The 20,701-nt window shown below is 44.5% G+C and overlaps 1 protein-coding gene across 3 annotated transcripts in view; it reads right to left on the bottom strand.

The window, feature by feature from the left end:
• GLB1 (galactosidase beta 1) overlaps positions 1 to 20,701 on the bottom strand; it is a 90,644-nt gene that overhangs the window by 47,609 nt on the left and 22,334 nt on the right. For all 3 annotated transcript variants that reach the window (XM_070575889.1, XM_070575891.1, XM_070575890.1), the window contains exons 2-10: positions 20,341 to 20,510; positions 18,806 to 18,956; positions 18,193 to 18,253; positions 17,028 to 17,122; positions 9,764 to 9,944; positions 6,637 to 6,695; positions 5,095 to 5,216; positions 4,968 to 5,008; positions 723 to 835 (exon numbers count right to left, since the gene is read on the bottom strand). In XM_070575889.1, coding sequence (XP_070431990.1) covers positions 723 to 835; positions 4,968 to 5,008; positions 5,095 to 5,216; positions 6,637 to 6,695; positions 9,764 to 9,944; positions 17,028 to 17,122; positions 18,193 to 18,253; positions 18,806 to 18,956; positions 20,341 to 20,510 — 993 coding nt within the window. The remainder of the gene's footprint in view (positions 1 to 722; positions 836 to 4,967; positions 5,009 to 5,094; positions 5,217 to 6,636; positions 6,696 to 9,763; positions 9,945 to 17,027; positions 17,123 to 18,192; positions 18,254 to 18,805; positions 18,957 to 20,340; positions 20,511 to 20,701) is intronic.

Raw genomic sequence — 20,701 nt, 5'->3', positions numbered from 1 at the left:
AACATAAACTTTAACAGTTAGGCTTAATTTTAACACTTAGGCTTAAATTGAGAGTTCGGCATACTTAAAACAAAAAATGTCCATACCATTTATAGGCAGAAAACCTTTGTTTTTTAACTTCAAAACTCAGGTGACTGAGCAGAAAAATTGTGGGTTTTTTTTTTAAACCCACAGCAGAGACAGGAAACCCCACCTGGGTGCTTTAGATGCCTCACAAGGTCACAACGTTAGCAGGACTAAGCAGTTCAGGTGTCAGGACAGGAGGAAACGGCAATCACTCGCCCCAAATAGAAAAATGAGCATTGCTGACAGCTCACATTTGCACAGTGGTGCTTCACAGGCCCACGGATTTTCTCTCCTACAAACTTCAGCTATTTATGTGGGGACACATTTTCTTACTTTTAGTATGAATAATAGTAGTGGCTACCTCCTATTGGACAACATACGTATCAGGACTGTACTGGATGCTGTACACGCATTCTTTTTAATCCTTACAGCACAACCAGGTGCTGTCCTCTCTGTTTCACAAATGAATAGACCAGTGGAGTGTCTTGCTACAGGCTCATTCTTAATCAGGTAGGCTCAAGGCCAAGTCTATCTCATGCCTCCCTTCATCAGTCCTTTTAACCCCAAAGGCTCCAGGAAGTCATCTATAGAGCACAATGAACCCAAGGCAGGCTCTGTTCAAGACCAGCCCACCATAGCCCAGACAAAGCACCCACCTTCTTAATAACGTCTCGCAGAGCAAAATACTTCTCAGTAAGGTCCCCTGCCTCGCTCAGCGGGGCGTCATAGTCATAGCTGGTGGGCTGTGGTTGGTAGGGCAAGTTGGCCCCTAGAAGACAAAAATATGCCACTAGTTACTCCTGAAGGCCCTCCTGTGGGACAAGTTCTTTGGGATTCACGGCTTGGCATTGCAGAGGGAGAAAATAAAGGACACATTAGAACCAGTTGTTAAGCGACACAGAGCTGGCCCTCAGGACGCAAGGTTTAGAGAAGTGAGTTTCTTCCTACAGGTGGCCCTGGCCAAAGCACCTTTCAGTCTACAAAGCACCTTCCCCATCCACTCTCTCAGTGGAAGCTCACAGCTGCAACCCTGCTGGACAAGCAGGGGATCTGAAGCTTCCCACAAAATCTGCTCAAAATCTCACAACCAGTAATGGCAGGACTTATGGCATGACCCACATCTCCAGGGTTGCAGATCAACCCTGCAAGTCTGCGGTCTTTTTTCATGACCTCGACCTGTGTGGTTGAGAAAAGGTCAGTAGTGGAGACACAGGTAAGTGGGCCAAGGATCAGCAGAAAACAAGTGAGGGGTTATCACACCAGACCAAGTGGGAGATGACTGCAGACACATATTCGCCCACAGAGATTCAAATGTAACCCTAAGGCCTCTGTAATGTCTGCAAAGAGTTGGCGGGTGCTGTGGTGTGCCTCTTACATCCCCCTTCAGGACCAAGGCCCTAGCTCATCCCTCCAGCTGCCAGGAGTGATGGCTGCTGACGGCTCTCAGATGTGTCCTTCTGGTCACTGACCTCTGCCGGAATGTCTTGCCCAAGGTTATGACCCTCTCAGGATAGCCCAGATCAAACGATTGACCAACGTGGGGATAAAAAAACCTGGTGCTCTTGCCTCAAAGGGTCATGAATCCCAGCTCCAAACTCCTCTAGGATCAGCTGAGCCACTTTTGAAACTGCATCACAGGCCAACTTCTCCCTCTGCCTAATCCTGCCACCCACACTCTCTCACAAGTGTAGCTCCTGGGAGCACACCCCAATATACTTCCTGTTGAGTAATCTCAGAGTCTGTTTCCATGGGAACGTGACCTACAACAGAGACCAATAAATAATACCAATACTGTGTATACAAAAAAACTAGGAAAGCAAATGGCCTTTCAGTTATTGTCCAAAGGACATAGTTAGACCAGAGGTCCCCCAACCTTGCCACAGATGATATTCACAGGTAGGAGACTGTGTGCAATACTGGGCGGTGACCCTATGCCAGTACCTAGCAAACTTCCTCATGCATGAGAGCCAAATGGAGAGCTTGTCAAAACAGATTCCTAAGCCCCAGCCGAGACTCTGATTCAGCAGGTCTGGGGTGCAACCTGAGACTGTGCGTTTCTAACAACCTCCCAGGTGATGCTGATGCTGCTGTCTGCGGACCAGCAAGGCTCTGTGCCACCCCTCTCTCTTGTACTCCAGAGAGCATTTTGCAATGCAAGTGTGTGAAAATAAGTTATTTTAGGATAATCTTATATCCAACCTAATTTCTAAGTAAATGAGGCATAAAATCTGATAGTTCACCTATGATTTAGTAACAAATTCCTTCAATTGATCCCACAGCTCACAAATGATGGAGCCACCATGGGTGATCCTACTGGTAGTGGAGTTGACAGATGAGTGAGGCTGAGAATCAGGTCATCCCCCAAAGGCTCTGCTTCATTATTTTCCTGTAGAAAATCTACAATTTGAAAGACCTGGACCACTCAACCAAGTGAACCGATCCACTGATACTTCCATTCCTCCATTTCTTCTTAATCAGAGACAGCAGCCTGCCAACAGGTCCATCTGCCTCTGTGGATACATACGTTAAAACACATCCTTTGCTGTGAGATGCACAGAAAAATAAAACCACATCCCTTGCTCCAAGGAGCTCAGCTTCTCCTTTGTGGTCCCTCCCCTGGCTCTAATGTGGCAGTGACTTTGCTGCTGTGTTTCTCATTTACGTCTTGCTCCACACTAGATTGCCTGCACCCTAGAGTAGGCGTGGCTTCATTTACCCAAGCGCCCTGCCCCCTCCAGAGCCAGGTATGAAGGGGGAGCTCAATAAGTGGTTGCTGAGTTGAGTTGAACAGGTGTGACTTGTAGAAACAAACTTTACAGGCCAAGGGAACCCAGGTTGGGAAGCTGACCAGTGGGTGCAAGGACAGCCTGGAAAACTAAGTCTTTGCTCTAGTTGTAGCAGAGAATCTTTCTCTGGATGTTTTCAGACCACCGTAGGGCTGTGTCACAGAGCAACAGTGCTAACTCAAGCGTCCTCTTAGGAGGAAGTTAGGAGTTAGGGAGTGTGAGGCAGCAAGGCAAAAGAAATGGCAAGACCTACCACTCCTCAACTCTCCACATTGTGTCAGAAGTATCGGGCAGCCTGGATCCCATAGGAGGCCCTCACGCAGATGGGGACACACACAGGCTCAGAGTGTGGTATGCATACCTGCACAGCTTTTTCTCTCACTGCTCTTCTCTGGGAAGCTGGTCTGAACAACAGCTGCTAAGAAGCACAGACTGGCCCTCCCTCACTTTTCCAAAGAGACCAGGCAAGAGGGCAGGTTGGAGAGGCCTGCAAACACAAGAGGGGCTGGCGCAGGGTCTTCAGATGGCCAGGAGTTATCCAAAGGGCAGTGACCGGCTTTCCAAGGACTGAGTTTGAGTCCAGGCTCCCCTCCCTGCCAGCCGCCAGTTTTTTGACAAGAATGTATTGTTTTAAGTAAAATAATACAATATGAAAAAAATGTATCATGAACTGTAAGTTCCAAAAAATATCAGTCTTTATTCCTGGCTTGGATGATTAGTCTCAATTCCCTGAGTGGCATTCTTATCCACTGAATGAAAATACATCACAAAGTCTTAATTGTTTCTAATGAGAAGAGAGACTCACAGAGATGATCTAAAACTTCAATTACCAACCTTGGCAAGCTATGATCTTTTAAGAAGTGACGTGCGAGTTTTGCAATACTGCCATTTCTTGGCTCTAATAATAGTAATAAGAAAAATAATACTTGTAAACTAAGTCTTCTCCTCGCCCATCCCACGCTGCACAAAAGAGAGCAGTTCAAAGGAGAAACTTTATTGAGAGTTGATGGTATCCAGTTACAGATCCTAGGGGATAGAAACCCAAAGGAAGCCTTCAAAATGCAACAGTAGGACATCGTCAGTGATTCAGAGAGAAAAGTGCAGATGCGGAAAGAGGTGGGGAAGGAGGCTTAGAGAACAGTTAATGAAGGAATGTAAAATGGTGCAGCCACTTTGGAAAACACTATGGCAGTTCCTCAAACTCTAAACACAAGATTTAGTTACCATATGACCCAGCAATCCCACTCCTAGGTATATACCCAAAAGAACTGAAACAGGGATTCAAACAAATACTTATATATCAATGTTCATAGTGGCATTATTCATAATGGCCCAAAAGTGGAAACAACCCAAATGTCCACCAATTGATGAATGAATAAACAAAATGTTGTATATCTATATGATAGAATATTATTCAGCAATAAAAACAAATGAAGTACTGATACACACTAGAATATGGATGAACCTTGAAAAGATTCTGCCAAATGAAAGAAGTCAAATACAAAAGACCATACACTGTATCGTTCTATTTATATGAAATGTCCAGAACAGGCAAATCCATAAAGATGGCGAGTAGACTAGTGGTTGCCAATGGGTGGGAGGAGGGACAGTGGGGACTTTCTTGGGTATGGGGTTTCTTTTTGGAATAACGAAAATGTTCTGGAATTAGATGGTGTTAACAGTTGCACAATTTTGTAATATACTAAATACTATACTGAATTGTACATTCTAAAATTATTAATTTTATGATATGTGAATTATATCTCAACAAAACAAAATGTTAGAAAAGAAAAAAAAAGACCACAGCAGAATATATGAACAAGTAATCTATAGCCAGATACTATGAGTGAGACTCGCCCAGCTGGCTTATTTCAAAACAATAAGGTTTCCAAATGCACAAGTTATATCCCTTAAAAAATTTTTTTAAGGAAAAATGACTTTTTAAATTATGTAAAAATTTTCCTAAAAATTTCTAAAAAATGTTCGAATTTTTTGGGAAATTTAGGAGAGGACCAACAAAAATGGAAATAAAAATTGTAAGCACACCCTCTCAAAATCAAGCACCAGAAACAATCTAGCATAAGCTTCTACAAACAGATGTTAAATTGTTCTTACCATTCCAATAGGCAAAATTGGTCCCACCTATAAACATGTACCTACAAGGAAACAAGAGAACAGACAGTACTTGACTGTGAGCCCACAGTTGTGGAGGGCGCCCTCCCCTCCAGAAATTAACACTCACATGTTCACATTCGCCCCACTAGCAAGTATATCATAGAGGGTAGAAGCCACCACATCAGTCTTGGCTTTTGAGTGTCGTTGGCCCCAATGGTCTAACCAGCCAGTATAGAATTCAGAATTGATCTAAAAAGAGAAGAGGACATGGAGCTTAGGGTAGATCTACGACCTTCCAACGCTGTGCCTTCCCTGTAACGATGGCCCTAGTACTCTGCCAGGGGATGGCTGGAAAGGGGAGTTGAGATGCAGTGCTTAATCCTGAGCTGGGAGGGCCAGCGAGGAGTTCCAATAATAACACTGTTGAAACTCAGTTTTCAGGCACCAATAATAAAAGTATTCCTAAAAAGTTGTACCTGCACCAAAATTTTGTTAACCAATCCCCAGGTTAAGCACAATAGGGAAGTTTGTTGGGCAAAAGAATCAGAGGGCAAAATACTTTTATAAAATAATCAGCTCCGAATTCACTCTTTGTATGAATCCAGGTTTTCAGATCTCAGGTTGACTTAAAGTGAGTAGACTGTTGGTCCGATTATGCCGCAAAGCAGGCCCTGTGCACTTCATGCTTCTGTTGGGCACTTCCCTGCTAAGCCCTTGGTCTCGAGAAGGAAAAAGAAATCTGGACATGTCGTGGGGCCTTCACGTCTCAGGTTCCAGGAAATAGCTCCACCCAAAGTCTGTGAATGCAGGTTCTGCACTGCTCACTAAGCAGAGACCAGATTCAGAAAAGGCTGTTTTGTACAAAGGTTCGTACACAGGCGGGGCAGGTTGACCTCTACAGAGAAGACACAGGACATAACCCCTTAAACTGGGCTGAGTAACAACAACAACTACCACTGCGGAGAAGGGAAGAGTGGAGAACGATGGATCGATGGACTGTATACTCCCACCTGGACCTGCCACCATCTCCGCCTCCTAGCCACCTACACAGCATGCCATAAAGCCCTGCAACTCAAAGTGCGCTCAGCAAACCTACATCCCCAGTGTAACCTGGTTGCTTGTCAGAAATGCAGAATCTGTCCCCATCACAGACCCCACAGATCAAAGTTTGCATTTTAACAAGATTCCCATGTGACCTGTAAGCACATTAAAGGTGGAGAAGCTGTCACAAAGAGATCTCGAGAGACACAGGCATGAACTCAGATGCCGGCCCTGCCTCTCACCAGCTGTACAACCCTGCGCAAGTGACATACGTTCTCCGAGCCTCACTGAAAATGGAGATGGTAACACTGCTTAGCAGAGTTGCCGTGAGGACCAAATGAGATGGAGTGTGCAAGAGCACAGAGCCTGACGCAGGGCAGGACATTCACATTAGTCCCCATTCTGTTCCACTCCAGTGCAGGGCCTCAGTTTCAAACAGGAGCACTGCTTCTGCTGACACCCATGTGTCCAGAGGGCCAGGCCCTATGGTCCCATCAGTTGCCAAGCCCACAGACAGAAAAACCAAGGTTCTCCTCCCACCCTTCTGCAGCAGGTAATCTCTCTCTCCCAACAGCTGTAATGATAGTACAAACACAAAGTCTCTCCACACCACATCCCCAGTTCTTACCAAGGGTCCTCTGGGCTCGCTCTTCCTCTGGATTTGGAAAGCAGCTGTGACATTGATACCTAAAAATTACGAGAGACAGAAAAAAGGTTAGTCATGGGAATGACAAGAAGTTATATAAAAAGAGTCCTGTGTAGGACTTGAGCCTGAGGCCCCTGACCTCCCCCACACCCCATGGGCCTTTCCACCTCCAAACCAACTTTAGGCTGATTCAGACCATCAATTTGACAGATGCGTGTGGACCACAAAACACTGCTTCCTCTCTAAACAGGTCCCCTCGGCCTTTCCGGACTGCATTGCTTTGGGAATTCACTTCACAGGCTTGTTGTCTTCATCTGTGTTTCCCCATGGCCTGGACACATGTCGCGTGTTCTCTCTTCACATGGACATCTGGGCGACCTGGATGCTCCCTTCAGGATGGGTCTGCTTTCAAGATACATCCTTGTAGCCTCCACAGCGCCACAGACACAATAGTGCCATAAATATTTGCCAATTAATTAACAAATCAAAGGGGTGAATGAGTCTAACTGTGTTTTCCCTTGAATAATGGAGTATCCTCTGAATTTTAATTTGTACAACATCAGCCATTCCAGTCCACTTGCTCTCAATTTTTCCTTCTGAATTATTCCACAGGGATGTCTGTGTCTTGTCTTGCTTCCCATGTCTTCTATTCTTCCTTCCTCCTCTAAAAAGAGAAAAAATTTCTCCACAGAGGGGTAATGGGCTGTCTTACATCAGTGAAAGAGTGAGCATGAATAGTGTTTCTCCAACCAAAGCAGATACCCTGATCCCAAACGTCACGGTCTAGTTCCCACAGCAGGTATCTCAGAGGGGAAACAATGCCAGCCCAGACCTCCACAGAACCCGCTGCTCTTGGATTAGCCTCTGGCTTCTCTGGAAGGTCAGCTTTCAGGAAAGAATGGGGTGATCAAGAAAGAGTGGAATCTCAAGGACATTATGGCTGTAATTTTCTCATTATTAAGCGTCAGGTGGCATTCAGATCTTGAAACACTGTTCTCATGAGCCTCTCCTATGATCTGACCCGAGGCAATGCACCTCTGCCACACAAATGAATGAGGCTGCCACAAGCCCCACCTGGCCCAGGTGCACTGGCCTTGCAGTGGTCTGTCCTTCAACCCACAGCAGTAGCAATTGTGCTGTCAACCCCCATGGCCAGACAAATCATGTTCACAATAAACACATAATAATCTTCCATTTGTTCCTCCCAACAGAAAAATACTGTGCTTTTTCATCATCATGATAGGAAGGGTGCCAAAGCAGGAGGAAACCAGCATACCACTTCCTGTGCAGCCCTTTGTAGGTGAGTTATTTCATCACCAAATCCTCTGAGCAACGTCCCATGTTTCTAGAAACACTCAATTCACTTAAAGCCAATTCTTTTATTTTTTGGTAACGTAGAAGAATGTCTTTAAAAATACAACTTCCGTCTTGTACACCCTTCTCAAGAGAAAGCAACTGTTGGACGTGCAATGTGCACGGAGTGTCTTATACTCTAGATGGGGGAAGAGCGGGCTCTTTATGCTATGTCAAGAGTTGGTCTTTTTTGGGGGGAGGGATAAATTTTTATTTTGAAATAATTTCAAACTTATAGAAAAGTTGTGAGAATAGTACAAAAAACTCATATTCCTTTCACTCGGATTTCCCAACTGTTAACATTTTATCAGTTACTTTATCAGTTTGTCTCTACATAAATACACGTGTTTTTTCCTGAGTCATTTGAGAAAAAGTTGCAGACATGATGGCCCTTTACCCCTGAATACTTCAGTGTGCATTCCCCAAGAGAAAGGGCATTCTTTAAATAACCACAATACAATTATTAAAAATCAGGAAATTGGGGCTAGCCCTGTGGCCTAGTGGTTAAGTTCGGCATGCTTCACTTCAGTGGCCCAAGTTCAGTTCCTGGGCGTGGATCTACACCACTCATCGGTGGCCATGCTGTGGTGGCAACCCACATACAAAATAGAGGAAGACTGACACAGATGTTACTCAGGGTGAATCTTCCTCAGCAAAAAACCCCCAAAAAACTCAGGAAATTAACATGAATACAATACTATTACCTAATCTACAGATTTTATTCAAAGATTTCAATTGTCCCAGTAATGTCCTTCATAGCAAAAAAAAAGAGAAAAAGTTCAGACCAGGATCCTTTTCAGGATCACATGCCACATTTAGCTGTCATGTCCTTTATGAAAGCTGCTCTCAACCTGAATGAAGACTCTCCTTTAATGTTTATATAGCCAGAAGCATCCTAGCATGCTGCTTGCCCACCCGGAATTTTCATTTGCGGAACCTCTGCAGCTTACACAGCACTAACAAGTTGGGCAAGACAGGATTTTTGTTTGTTTGTTTTTTTGGTAAGGAAGACTGTCGCTGAGCTAACATCTATTCCAATCTTCCTCTATTTTATGTGGGATGCCACTAAATTGTGGATTGACGAGTGGTGCTAGTTCACACCCAGGATCCAAACCCATGAACCCCGGGCTGCCGAAGGAGAGCACAAGTACTTAACCACTACGTCACTGGGCCAGCCCACAGGCAAGATGACTTTTGCAGCATCTACCAAACCACCTCTGGCCCATCACAATTCATAGTGTTGGGTTATGCAAAAAGATGGAAGTGTAAGGTCCCTGCACTCCAGAGCTGACAGGCCAACACCACCTAGCCAGTGGCTGACTTCAGAGTTCACTACAGCCACAACGTAGCCCCGAGCATCCAGCCACGATACGGGGGACAGGGAGAGCAGAGAAGCACAGCGTCCTAGACAGAGCCTGGAAGGCAAGTGCTCAGGGCAGAGCTTCTCACGGCTGGAACTGCTCCTGTGAGGGCCAGCCCCTAAGAGAAAACCACTCCAGATTCCAGGCTAGCTCCGCAGTGCTGAAAATGGAGCACTTGTCCGAAAGGCCAAAGCAGCCTAAATAAAACAATCTCTGCAATGAAGGGGTGCTTTATCAACTACTCTATCTGACCTTTACTTGATAAGGCAAAACTTGAGAAATCTCATTCAATATGCCCATGCCACTTACAGCAACAGCTGCCCAGAGCAATCGACAGAGTGAAAACCCAAGCCTGCATGGCCTTAGCTGGGCTTTCTGCTACTACACACACCAACCTGACCCAAAGTCCACTGTGGCATAGAGCCCCTGCAGTGCCCCACACTTCAGGAACTTCTGAAAGATGCCGTCGGTAGTGAACAGAAGCACGTCATCCCCCAGGTGTTGGTGGAAGAGCTTCTGCAGGAAACGCAGGTAGTCATAATCACAGGTAAAGTAGCTGCCATATTCATTTTCAACCTGCAAATCAAAAAGAGGAGGGGGAAAAAAAACTAAGGAGATCCCAGCGCAGTCATTCTGACACAAGCTCTTGTCTGGAGAAAATACCTGAGCATCTGCTGAGATGACAAGGCTTACTGATCACCAAAAATATCTCCTACACTCAGTTCTCAAAACTCATTCTCCAAGAAGCAACTCAGCATAAAAACTTACCTTCTACTACACTCCAAGAAATAAGAAAACGACAAAAACCACCATGTTAGTTTTCGAATTGTAGTGATATTCTCCCCCATAAGAGATAATAGATACCTTAAACTTTACATAAATAACACCCATGATAGAAATACTAGACAATGCATAAAAATGAAAAGAAAATGGAAAAAGCATCTGTTAATTCTATAATTCAGAGACAGCCATTGTAAGCATTTTGGCAGTCTTCCAGATTTACATACACACACACACTCTAAATATACCCAATAATATAAGGTAATTGTTTCCTGTCCTCAAAACTGGTATCATATTATATGCACCAGTCATAACATCACTTTTCCTCCTTAATACACTACGCAAAATGTCCACCGCAGTAACAAGGGCAGATGTGGGATACGGATGCACCATCATTTACTTGAGCTCCTACTGTCAAACATTCAGGGTGTTTCTTGTTTTGTACTCAATAACCAATGCTCAGTTTGTGCTAGGTATCATCAGAAGTTTTCAACCAGGAGCTATTTTTACCCCCCAGGAGACATCTGGCAATGTCTAGAGATATTTTGGGTTGTCATAACTGGAGGGAGTGGTGTGCTACTGGCATCTAGTGGGTAGAGGCCAAGCGATGCCGCTAAACATCCTACATCCTACATCAACAGCCTCCACAATACAGAATTATCAGGTGCGAACTGGCAATAGGGCCGAGGTGGGAAGAAACCCTGCTCTGAGGCATGCATTCTCAGTGCGGGTGGAGAGCATCCCCAAGGAGGTGAAATTGATTCTTATAGGATAAAAAAAAAATCTTATTCTTTTTATATATAAAACACAGATATACATACAGGCATACAGTATCTCTCAGGTATTGAAATTTCATGGGGAGGCAATTAGGAAAAAATCTCTAAAGAGGCTTTTTAGGGGGCAACAGTGAAAAAAAGGTTTATTGCTTTATTGCTCTAAAGCAATGAAATGAATGATCTTCAGCTCCTCTCCTAACACCCAAGAAGCTTAGAGACCTAACGCTGAGAGAAAGAAGCAGGACACCGAAAAATAGACAGTATAGAAAATCCAAAAGAGTCAACACCAAACTATGAAGTCCGGGTACACATATAGGTGGTAAAATTTTATTTATACTTTTACCAAGAAACGATGGCCATGAAAGTCAGCACAGTGGGAAGAAGTGGGGTGTGATCAAGAAGGACTCCTGGCAAGCTTCTAGGGTCCTGGCCAAGCGCTATTTTCCATCTTGGGTGGTGATTATGTGGGGGTTCTCACCATAATGCTTCATTATACTGCACGTTTTGTATGTGTGTTATAGTTCACCATTTTACAAAAATTGAAAAAATACCCAACCATAAAATTTCAACCCTCACATAATGCAAAACAAATTTTTGTGGTGCTGGGGATACATGGTCTTTAAACATAAGCACAAGAAACTGTGAGCCCCCAGGAGAGAGGCATCCAGCCTGATGGTGGCTGGGAGAGATGGTTAAGGAGGCTTCTCCGAGGGGCTGCCCGAGGTACTATCCAGCGAAGAGGGCCGAGTGCAGAGTACTTCAGAAACTACCTGAAGCTCCGTGTGGCCTGGGCACACACTGGCGGAGTATGAAAGGAATGGTGAATGATGTGGATGAAATAAATACCACCAGTCTTATCTGCATATCCCTGCCTGCTCAATGGTTTAATGAATGATTGTTTTCTCAGAGAGGATCCCTCTGACAATACTTTCATGCTATGGGTTCAAGAAGCAAAACAGACTGTCGTGAGCATGCCCAGGACCAAGGATTTGTGGTCCAGGAAGCCATCCTGAAAAAGGAGGGATGTGCCACTCCCGCAGAGTGAGTGACTGATCCTGGTACTTTGATCAGCCCCACAGAAGTCCCTTTGGAAATAACTGAGATAAACACTAAGAAAAGCTTTGCAAATACTCGCAAGCTACTTTCCTCCTCCTTTTCTTTTTTCTCCTCATTTAATAAGAGCTATTTGTATGGCTGTGTCTTCCTTCATGGTTTGGCTGTCAAGAAGATCAGAGCTAAACCTAAGAGTCAGCTCTAACGACTAAGTGGCCCCAGAGCCTTTGCACCTCGTGTTGTTTTCTGCCCATCCTCACACCCCAACCCAACCTCATTCATTTTCTCTTACTTTTTCAAGTCTTATTTTTCCATTAACATCACTGTGTGATGTACCTTAAAATAAACAGGCTTGCAACAAATGCACACACATAATTTGGTTAGGTTTTGAGAGAGAGAGAAAAGTTCAACATTTGCAAGGTGGCTTAGAGCTATGGTCACGGGCACAGGCGTCACAGACCCAGGTGTTCACATGCAAATCTCAGCTCTGCCACTTCTTATCCTTAGGACCCCACCTGTAAAATGCTTTCTCATCTGTAAGAGGCAAAAATACCAAGCTTGCTGGGTGTTATGAGGATTGACTGAGTCAACACGTGAACAGGGCTTCGCACAATACCTCGCGCCCAGTAAGTGCTCAGAAAGCCAGCAACCAGGACACTACTCAAAGTCTGTATCATTGCCAACCAGTGAAAAAAAGAGGGGCATGTGTGGGCTGCAGAGGTGAGAGGAGAAACACACCCAGAAAAGGGCTTGAAAGACTCACAGAAAAAGTCACAGTGAGATTCAGAGGAACAGAGACTTTTCTAGAGCAGGGGTCAGCAAACTTTTTCCCTAAAGGGCAAAAGAGTAAATATTTTAGCCTTTTTGGCCATATGTCTTTGTCTCAACTACTCAGTTCTGCTATTGTACTGCAAAAGCCACAGGTAATATGAAAACAAGTGGGCACGGCTGTGTTCCAATGTACCCTTATTTACAAAAACAGACTGGGGGCCAGACTTGGCCCACAGGCCAGTTTGCAGGTGCTTGTTCTAGAGCAACTGTCTCATGCTGCAAGCTCCTTAATGAAGCCACAAAGCACTGCAGACTTTTAAGGCTGTTCATCTTCCACAACAACAGGCATCAACAGGGCGTACACCCCACACGTTGCATGAGGCAAAGCTGTGGGTGGAAGGGCCTCACTCCTAATTATTTTCATCTTGGATATCATTAACAGGTGTTTATGGCTTTACTGATTTTAGGTGTGGTCTTGGTACCAACTGAGATAAACATCCACAAACCAGCTTAGGCGGCACTGGTTTAACTAATCCCCCCCAAGAGAATACTGCCACATCCGGCTGAATCATAAGGATGAACAAAGGTCCAGGCTGGCCTTGCCCAGCTGTAATACAATAGTGTTGAGAGCCCTAAACACCCTCAGGCCGGGATTTGACCCTTCTGGTCTGAATCATCTTTACCTGCAGACAGATGGGTCCTCTGTGGCCTCTTCAACTCCGCACTCCCAGAGAGAGCGCCAACATTGTGAGCTGAGGAAAGCCAGCATGCTCCTGGCCTGAATTAAGATCGAGATAGAAAGCAGCTTTCAGAGAAACCTTTACACGCTGAAACACTGTCTATCAATGCCAGCTTCTTTCTTATCTAACCTACCGCTCTCTATTCTATTCTAGAACCACTTGTTAGGTATGTGATGGGCACGCATGTGTGATGTGACCGCACGGCTGCCACGCAGACATGTAGGGTGCAGAAGAGACTAGAGGTCAGGGATGAAAGTAGAAAAACCGCCATAAGCGCTTCACAAACAGAGGCACTAACCAAGGGTTCCGAGAGTTAAGCCGACACCAATTAAGTCACTCGGGAAGGCTTCCTGACAGAGGGAGCAGCTGTGAACTGCGCCTCAAATGACAAGAAGGCAACCATGAATTTGGTGAACAAAGAATTTTTAATGATACAAAAAAAATTCTTATGACATAAGAATAACATAAAAAAACTCAGATAGGAAACTGGTCACACAGTATGAACTAAGTCTCTAAAGAGAAATTTTTTAAGGCTTGGAAAAACATTCAAGGAAATCTCCCCAAAACTGAAAGAGCTTTGCTTCTGGCTCCTGTTTAAGTGACAGTTACGGTTTCTCTGCTTTCTTATATTTTTCTGTACTTCCCAGTATTTACTTGTTTATTTAGTAGTCAAGGGACAAAAAGGATTAGGTGGGATTCAAGCAGGTGGAGATGTGATGGGCAAGATGGAGGAGGAGGCCGAGGGCCCGGGCAGGATCCACGGTCAAGTTAAGGTCGTCTAAGGTTGCCAGGGATGGACACAAGAAGAAATGTCCCCCCGACATTCAACTTTGCTCTCCTCTGCAGAGTTCCTATCTGATCACATTCTCTGTGGCATTTCAATCAAAAAGTACCTAAAAGTTATGAGCAAAAATTGGAAGTGAGTTAGGGAGAAGCAGAGACTGAAAAATGAGGGAAACTAAAGAAAACCTAAGACTAAGAGAAAGGAGGAAGATCCAGCTGGGCAAAGACACACTCAAGTTTCAGCCTTGAAATCTTCACACAGGAAAATAGGCTCCCATAAGCTTAACCAGTACAGACTCAAGATGGGTGAAGGGCCATTGAGCGCTACTCGTACAGCCCTCTGGGAGCAGCAGCCTACCCTCTCTCCACTGTGGTGTTGGAATGGACACCCTGGCCAGTCCAGCCTCTCACTGCCTCACCTGACTTATATCCGCAGGGCAAGGGAGTGGCCCTGCTCCCTCCCCACAATGACCTGTCCCTACAAACTGTCTACAGTGCTGTTCCTAAGAAGGAAATCTGGCCCACCACACTGCATCCCCCTGATGTTCCAGGATGCAGCCAATTTGATGTAACTTTATTCTTTTCAATAAGAGCATCTTTGGTAAATGTCCAATGAACATGGTTTTATGTTTTACCTACGTAATTTTACAAACATCAAAAATCACTGCTAGTCAAGTGTCCCAATTTTTCACATGTCGAGTACTTGCCACAAGTCATACCCTACAATACACCAGTCTTTGCAGACAGAAAAACACATGGAAGGAGAATGGGAGTAGGAAGCAGGAGAGAAAACATCCAGCCACAATTCACTGCGCCTCTTTCCAGGCCAGTGTGAACTGACCACCTAAGGAGTGCAGACATCAAAGCAGTTCAGTCCACGCCACAGCCCTGCAGCCAGAAGGCAACGAGGCACGAGAGAAAGAGACGGGCCACAGGACCAGCAGACGTAGGGTGCAATCCTGATTCTGTGACCTGCCAGCCGGGTGACCTTGGCCAAGTCACTTAACCTCTTTGAAGTTTTTCATTTAAAAGAGATTGTGTGGGGGAACAAAAGACCGCGAATTGCTAAAGCAATCCTGAGCAAGAAAAACAAAGCCGGCGGAATCACAATCCCCGATTTCAAAACATACTACAAAGCTACAGTGATCAAAACAGCATGGTACTGGTACAAAAACAGGTCCACAGATCAATGGAACAGAATTGAAAGCCCAGAGATAAAACCACACATCTATGGACAGCTAATCTTCGACAAAGGAGCAGAGGGCCTACAATGGAGAAAAGAAAGTCTCTTCAACAAATGGTGCTGGGAAAACTGGACAGCCACATGCAAAAGATTGAAAATTGACCATTCTTTTTCACCACACACCAAAATAAACTCAAAATGGATCAAAGACCTAAAGATTAGGCCTGAGACAATAAGTCTTTTGGAAGAGAATATAGGCAGTACACTCTTTGACATCAGTTTCAAAAGAATCTTTTCGGACACTGTAACTCCTCAGTTGAGGGAAACAATAGAAAGAATAAACAAATGGGACTTCATCAGACTAAAGAGCTTCTTCAAGGCAAGGGAAAACAGAATTGAAACAAAAAAACAGCTCACTAATTGGGAAAAAATATTTACAAGCCACTTATCCGACAAAGGGTTAATCTCCATAATATACAAAGAACTCACACTGCTTAACAACAAAAAAACAAACAACCCGATCAAAAAATGGGCAGAGGACATGAACAGACATTTCTCAAAAGAAGATATGAATATGGCCAATAGACACATGAAAAGATGTTCATCATCGCTAATCATCAGGGAAATGCAAATCAAAACTACACTAAGATATCACCTTACACCCGTTAGATTGGCAAAAACATCCAAAACCAAGAACGACAAATGTTGGAGAGGTTGTGGAGAAAAAGGAACCCTCATACACTGTTGGTGGGAATGCAAACTGGTACAGCCACTATGGAAAACAGTATGGAGATTTCTCAAAAAGTTAAAAATAGAAATACCCTATGACCCAGCCATCCCATTACTGGGTATCTATCCTAAGAACCTGATAACATATCTCAAGAGTCCGTTGCACCCCTATGTTCATCGCAGCATTATTTACAATAGCCAAGACGTGGAACCAGCCTACATGCCCAGAAACTGATGACTGGATAAAGAAGATGTGGTATATATACACAATGGAATACTACTCAGCCATAAAAAAAGACGAAATTGGCCCATTCACAACAACGTGGATGGACCTCGAGGGCATTATGTTAAGCAAAATAAGTCAGTCAGAGAAAGACGATCTCTATATGACTCCACTCATAGGTGGAAATTAGTATATTGAGAAGGAGATCTGATCGGTGGTTACCAGGGAAAAGGGGGGGTGGGGGGAGGGTACGAAGGGGGAAGTGGTGTACCCACAACATGACTAACAAAAATGTACAACTGAACTCTCACAAGGTTGTAATCTATCATAACATTAATAAAAAAAAAATAAAATAAAAAATAAAAAATAAAAAAAATAAAAGAGATTGTGGTTGGAAGAATTGAGTAGCATTTATAGGGCATCCGGCACAGAGTCTGTACACGACAGGCATTCAAAAATGATAATGCCTCCCCAAAATGCAATTTAAATCAAAACATCATCTGTGGCATTGCCTCTCAAAGAAATAGACTTATGAGGCTCATGTCTACATCACTCCTATATATAACGTGGATGGATGGAAACCTTCCCCCACCACCTGCCCAGCCTCATCTCCATGGTTACCTGCACTGTTATAATTGGCCCTCCATTCTGATAGAGTAGGGGCTTCATCTTGGGCAGAAGGACTCCCAACCACTTGTCCACAGCTGCAAGGTAATCTGGAAAACAAGACAGGTTTAATACCATCAGGCACCTTTTAGTACAAACCAGACACAATGCAGCCTTGTCACCCTGGGGCTGGCAGCAGAGACTGGGGTACACTGGATTCAATAACTACCTTCTGAAATGGGGTAGCTACATGCACTAAAAGTCTGATAGAAGTTGTCCTGCAAGGAGTTGTCTCTTCAGCTGAGCTCTCAGTGGACAAGGACCAGTATGCCTGGTATCTGTCCCTGCCACTAGGACACAAACCCTGGAGCATAGGAGGCAGCCAGCCAACGTTTGTCGAATGAAGAAAAGAGTGACTGAATGGTGTGTCCTTCTCTCTGTCACAGTAGAGGTTTTTTAAATTAAAATTAAGTTCTAAATTATATATTTACATTGTCAAATGGGGATTATAGAGTGCATATTTCATAAAGTTGCTGTAAGGATTAAACAATATGCATGAAAACACTAATAATATACTAAGGGTGTAAAATGTGAGGGTTATACCTAAGAAGGAAATGTGTACAGAGTGTAACACAGTAATGTTTTAGATGTTAAACAATCAGTGTTAGTGCTCTTATGACTACCCTCATCACCAAGAAAAACTGGTCTTCAGAAGACAGAAATGCAGCTGGATGGGACCTTCTGACTGACAAGGGTTTACAGCTAGAATAATCTCTATCTAAATAATAAGCTATCATTTACATACCACTCTAAAAGTAGACAAAGAAATAGGAGGCACTGCAGCTACGGAGCAGTCCAGTGACACTATTCCAGAAGTCACTTCTGCCATTTGGATTAGCGAGATGCTATCGCCGGTCACGCAACGCAAAGCATTAAAGTCAGTCAGTCAAACGCAATGTCAAATCAAAGATTTATCAGTTTATCAGCAAGATGTGGGTGAGTAGTTCAAGAAAGTCTATTTCCTACACATTCAATGTCTGGTGTCATGCAGTGGACGATGACTATATTCTGACTTTCAGAAGTGTTTGCATAGAAGAACCCCAGCCTTCAAAATACCCGACCCTTTTGATATAAATTGCCTAAGCTTTCGTAAATCCTTAAGACATCTGTAACAATTTACCTGGATCAGAAGAACGGAGAACAATAGATTGTTTCTCTAATAGCCATGCAGGTAATCCTCCCTAGGATGGGGAAAAGAAAAAAAATGGAAACCATTATAGCGTCCATTTCATGAAACGTGCTCAGGGGAGAGAGAAATTACTGTTGGGAATGAGGGAAAAGGAGAAAAGTTTCATGAGGAGGGTATTTGAGCTAGGCTTCCTAGTTTGTAACTTTCAGGGAAATTAGAAATTGTAACGTAGTAAAAATAAGATCGCTCTGTGTGAATGCGATGTTTTGAGAATCAAAGCCTTTTATGTAGCTTATTCTAAATTCACAACTACTTGGTGAGGTAGAGCCCACAGCATGAACTACTTTTTTACAAAAGAGGAAATGGACTTATGTGAGTGACCACCAAGAGGAGGACCAGCGCCACTGCCCCTCACCTGTTCTTCTCTGCCTAGGCACCTCTTAAGGTAATGGATACCTGTGCTGGCTACGGTCACAGGCCCCGGGTTATCTGCAATTAGATACTTATTTAAACTGCTGTAATGCACTTTCCCCCAGGTCCCTGCCTGCCAGCCCACCCCTGTCACACACACCAGGCAGGCAGAGCCCAGTCTGGCCACACTCACCATATCCCACTCTGCACAGATGTAGGGTCCCGGCCTCAGGATAACCAGCAGGCCCAGTTCGTGAGCCAGCTGAATAAAATATTCCACATCATGATCCTCAGAAAACTGGTACTGTCCTGGCTGGGGCTCATGAAAGTTCCAGGGCACGTACCTGCAAAGACACACAGAGTCCCTTCCTGGAAACAGCTCAACAGTCCAGATGTCCTACAGGAATTTCGGAACTGTGTGCACAACTGTAAACCCACAGGACGCACAGACCTTTCCCTTTGGCAGCCTCTCGGGAAAGAGGCTTCGTTTGGAGTTTTCACAGGAGCTACCCAAGCACAACAAACGTGGAGGGGACACTTTTATGACCCACAAAGAATGCCCATTCCTATTTAACACGTGACTTTAAAAAAGATACAGATTTACATGAACATGAATCACTATACGATGTATAAATTATATATGGCTGTGTAAGGCTTAGGAAAAACGAAAAGACCTATTCCACAGTAAAAAGAGGGAAACATTTTTGGAAAAACACTTTTTAATAAAAATGGAAAAATCTCAAACCCCTATGTCCTCCTGACAAAAGTTTTGTCATGAATAACACTCAGGAGGTAAAATGACAAAAGCTCCTACCAGCGCCCCTGGCTGCCTACAGCATGGGACACAAATTTAAATATGAAGCCACCCCCAGGAGCACAGAGGTCTCCCTGATGACCTCTGGCTGGTGTCGTTTTTCCACGATCCCATGGGTTCAGGGTTCTCTGGAACAGATATCCTGGGTCCCCCAGAACCTCCTGTTGAAACTACAGACAGGTCTCAGAGGCCTTAGAACCAGAAAAACAAGTGGGATTCTCCCTATCTTCCCAGGAATCTGCCTCTGGGTTTTCTCACCCTTTATCTTTGACAAGTCATCAGCAAGCCACAGCAGCACTGCAAAAACCAGAGTTGCCAGCCACCCCAACTTTCTTCCCAATTAGTCACTTTGCAACAGTAGAAGAGAAGAGATGAAGAGAGATAGTTATTGGGGTAATTTTTTAACTCCAGGCTGTAGAATTACCCCAGCAGAACCATGCAGACAAACTGGGTTTCAGAAATCGACCTAACGAGGCCTATTCCCCTAAGAGCTGAGAGAAGCTATGGCTGCCTACAAACACCCTTATCTTCCAATCCTAGCTGGACCTCTGGCCAAAACTATGTGCTTGGGCAAATTTCAGTTTCACCAGCTGTAAATGGGAATGGTAATAGGTACCTTGGAGAAATGGAATCATTCTTGTAAAGTGTCCTCTGCACACAGTAAACGCTCAATCACTGTGACTTCCCTTTGCCTTTTTAAGCTGATATTCATTTTATGATTCCCGATGACAAAGTTCAAGATTGGTTATCAGAAGAAGGGCAAGGCCAGCTCATGACAAGCCCCTCCCAGAATGCCAGACTACGCTCTTTCCCATTCTGAGCAATGAAACAGCCGCACTGAGAAATGCAGCTGTACTCTCTTTCCAGGGGTGAGTGGCCAGGCCCAGGTGAGAGCCAGGTGCCCTCCCACTTACGTCTGGATGGCATTTAGCCCAGCCATTTTCATCTTCAGCAGCCGGTCCTTCCAGTAGAAGCGGGGTATGCGGAAGTAGTGGATGCTTCCTGAGATGTATCGGAACGGCTGGCCATCCTTGAGGAAGCAGTTGTGGCTATAGTCGATCTTGAACGTCCTCTGGGAGGCATTCTACAGAGCAAGGATGGACCACATGAGAACTTCCACCCTTGCATTTCAGAAGCAGAAACTTTGACAGTGGCAAGTGTTTCCCCATCTATTTCACTTGCCTAATCTGCCGATGGAGTTAATGCTTGGTTTCTGGGCTATAGAACAAACCACTGGTCCACCGGCTGCACTCGGGTAAGAAAAATCATCAAGGA

Source organism: Equus przewalskii, chromosome 15, assembly GCF_037783145.1.
Source record: "Equus przewalskii isolate Varuska chromosome 15, EquPr2, whole genome shotgun sequence".
In the NCBI taxonomy this organism is placed as follows: Eukaryota; Metazoa; Chordata; class Mammalia; order Perissodactyla; family Equidae; genus Equus; species Equus przewalskii.
Note: the sequence above shows the minus strand (reverse complement) of the source record. Positions and strands in the feature narration are given on the sequence as shown.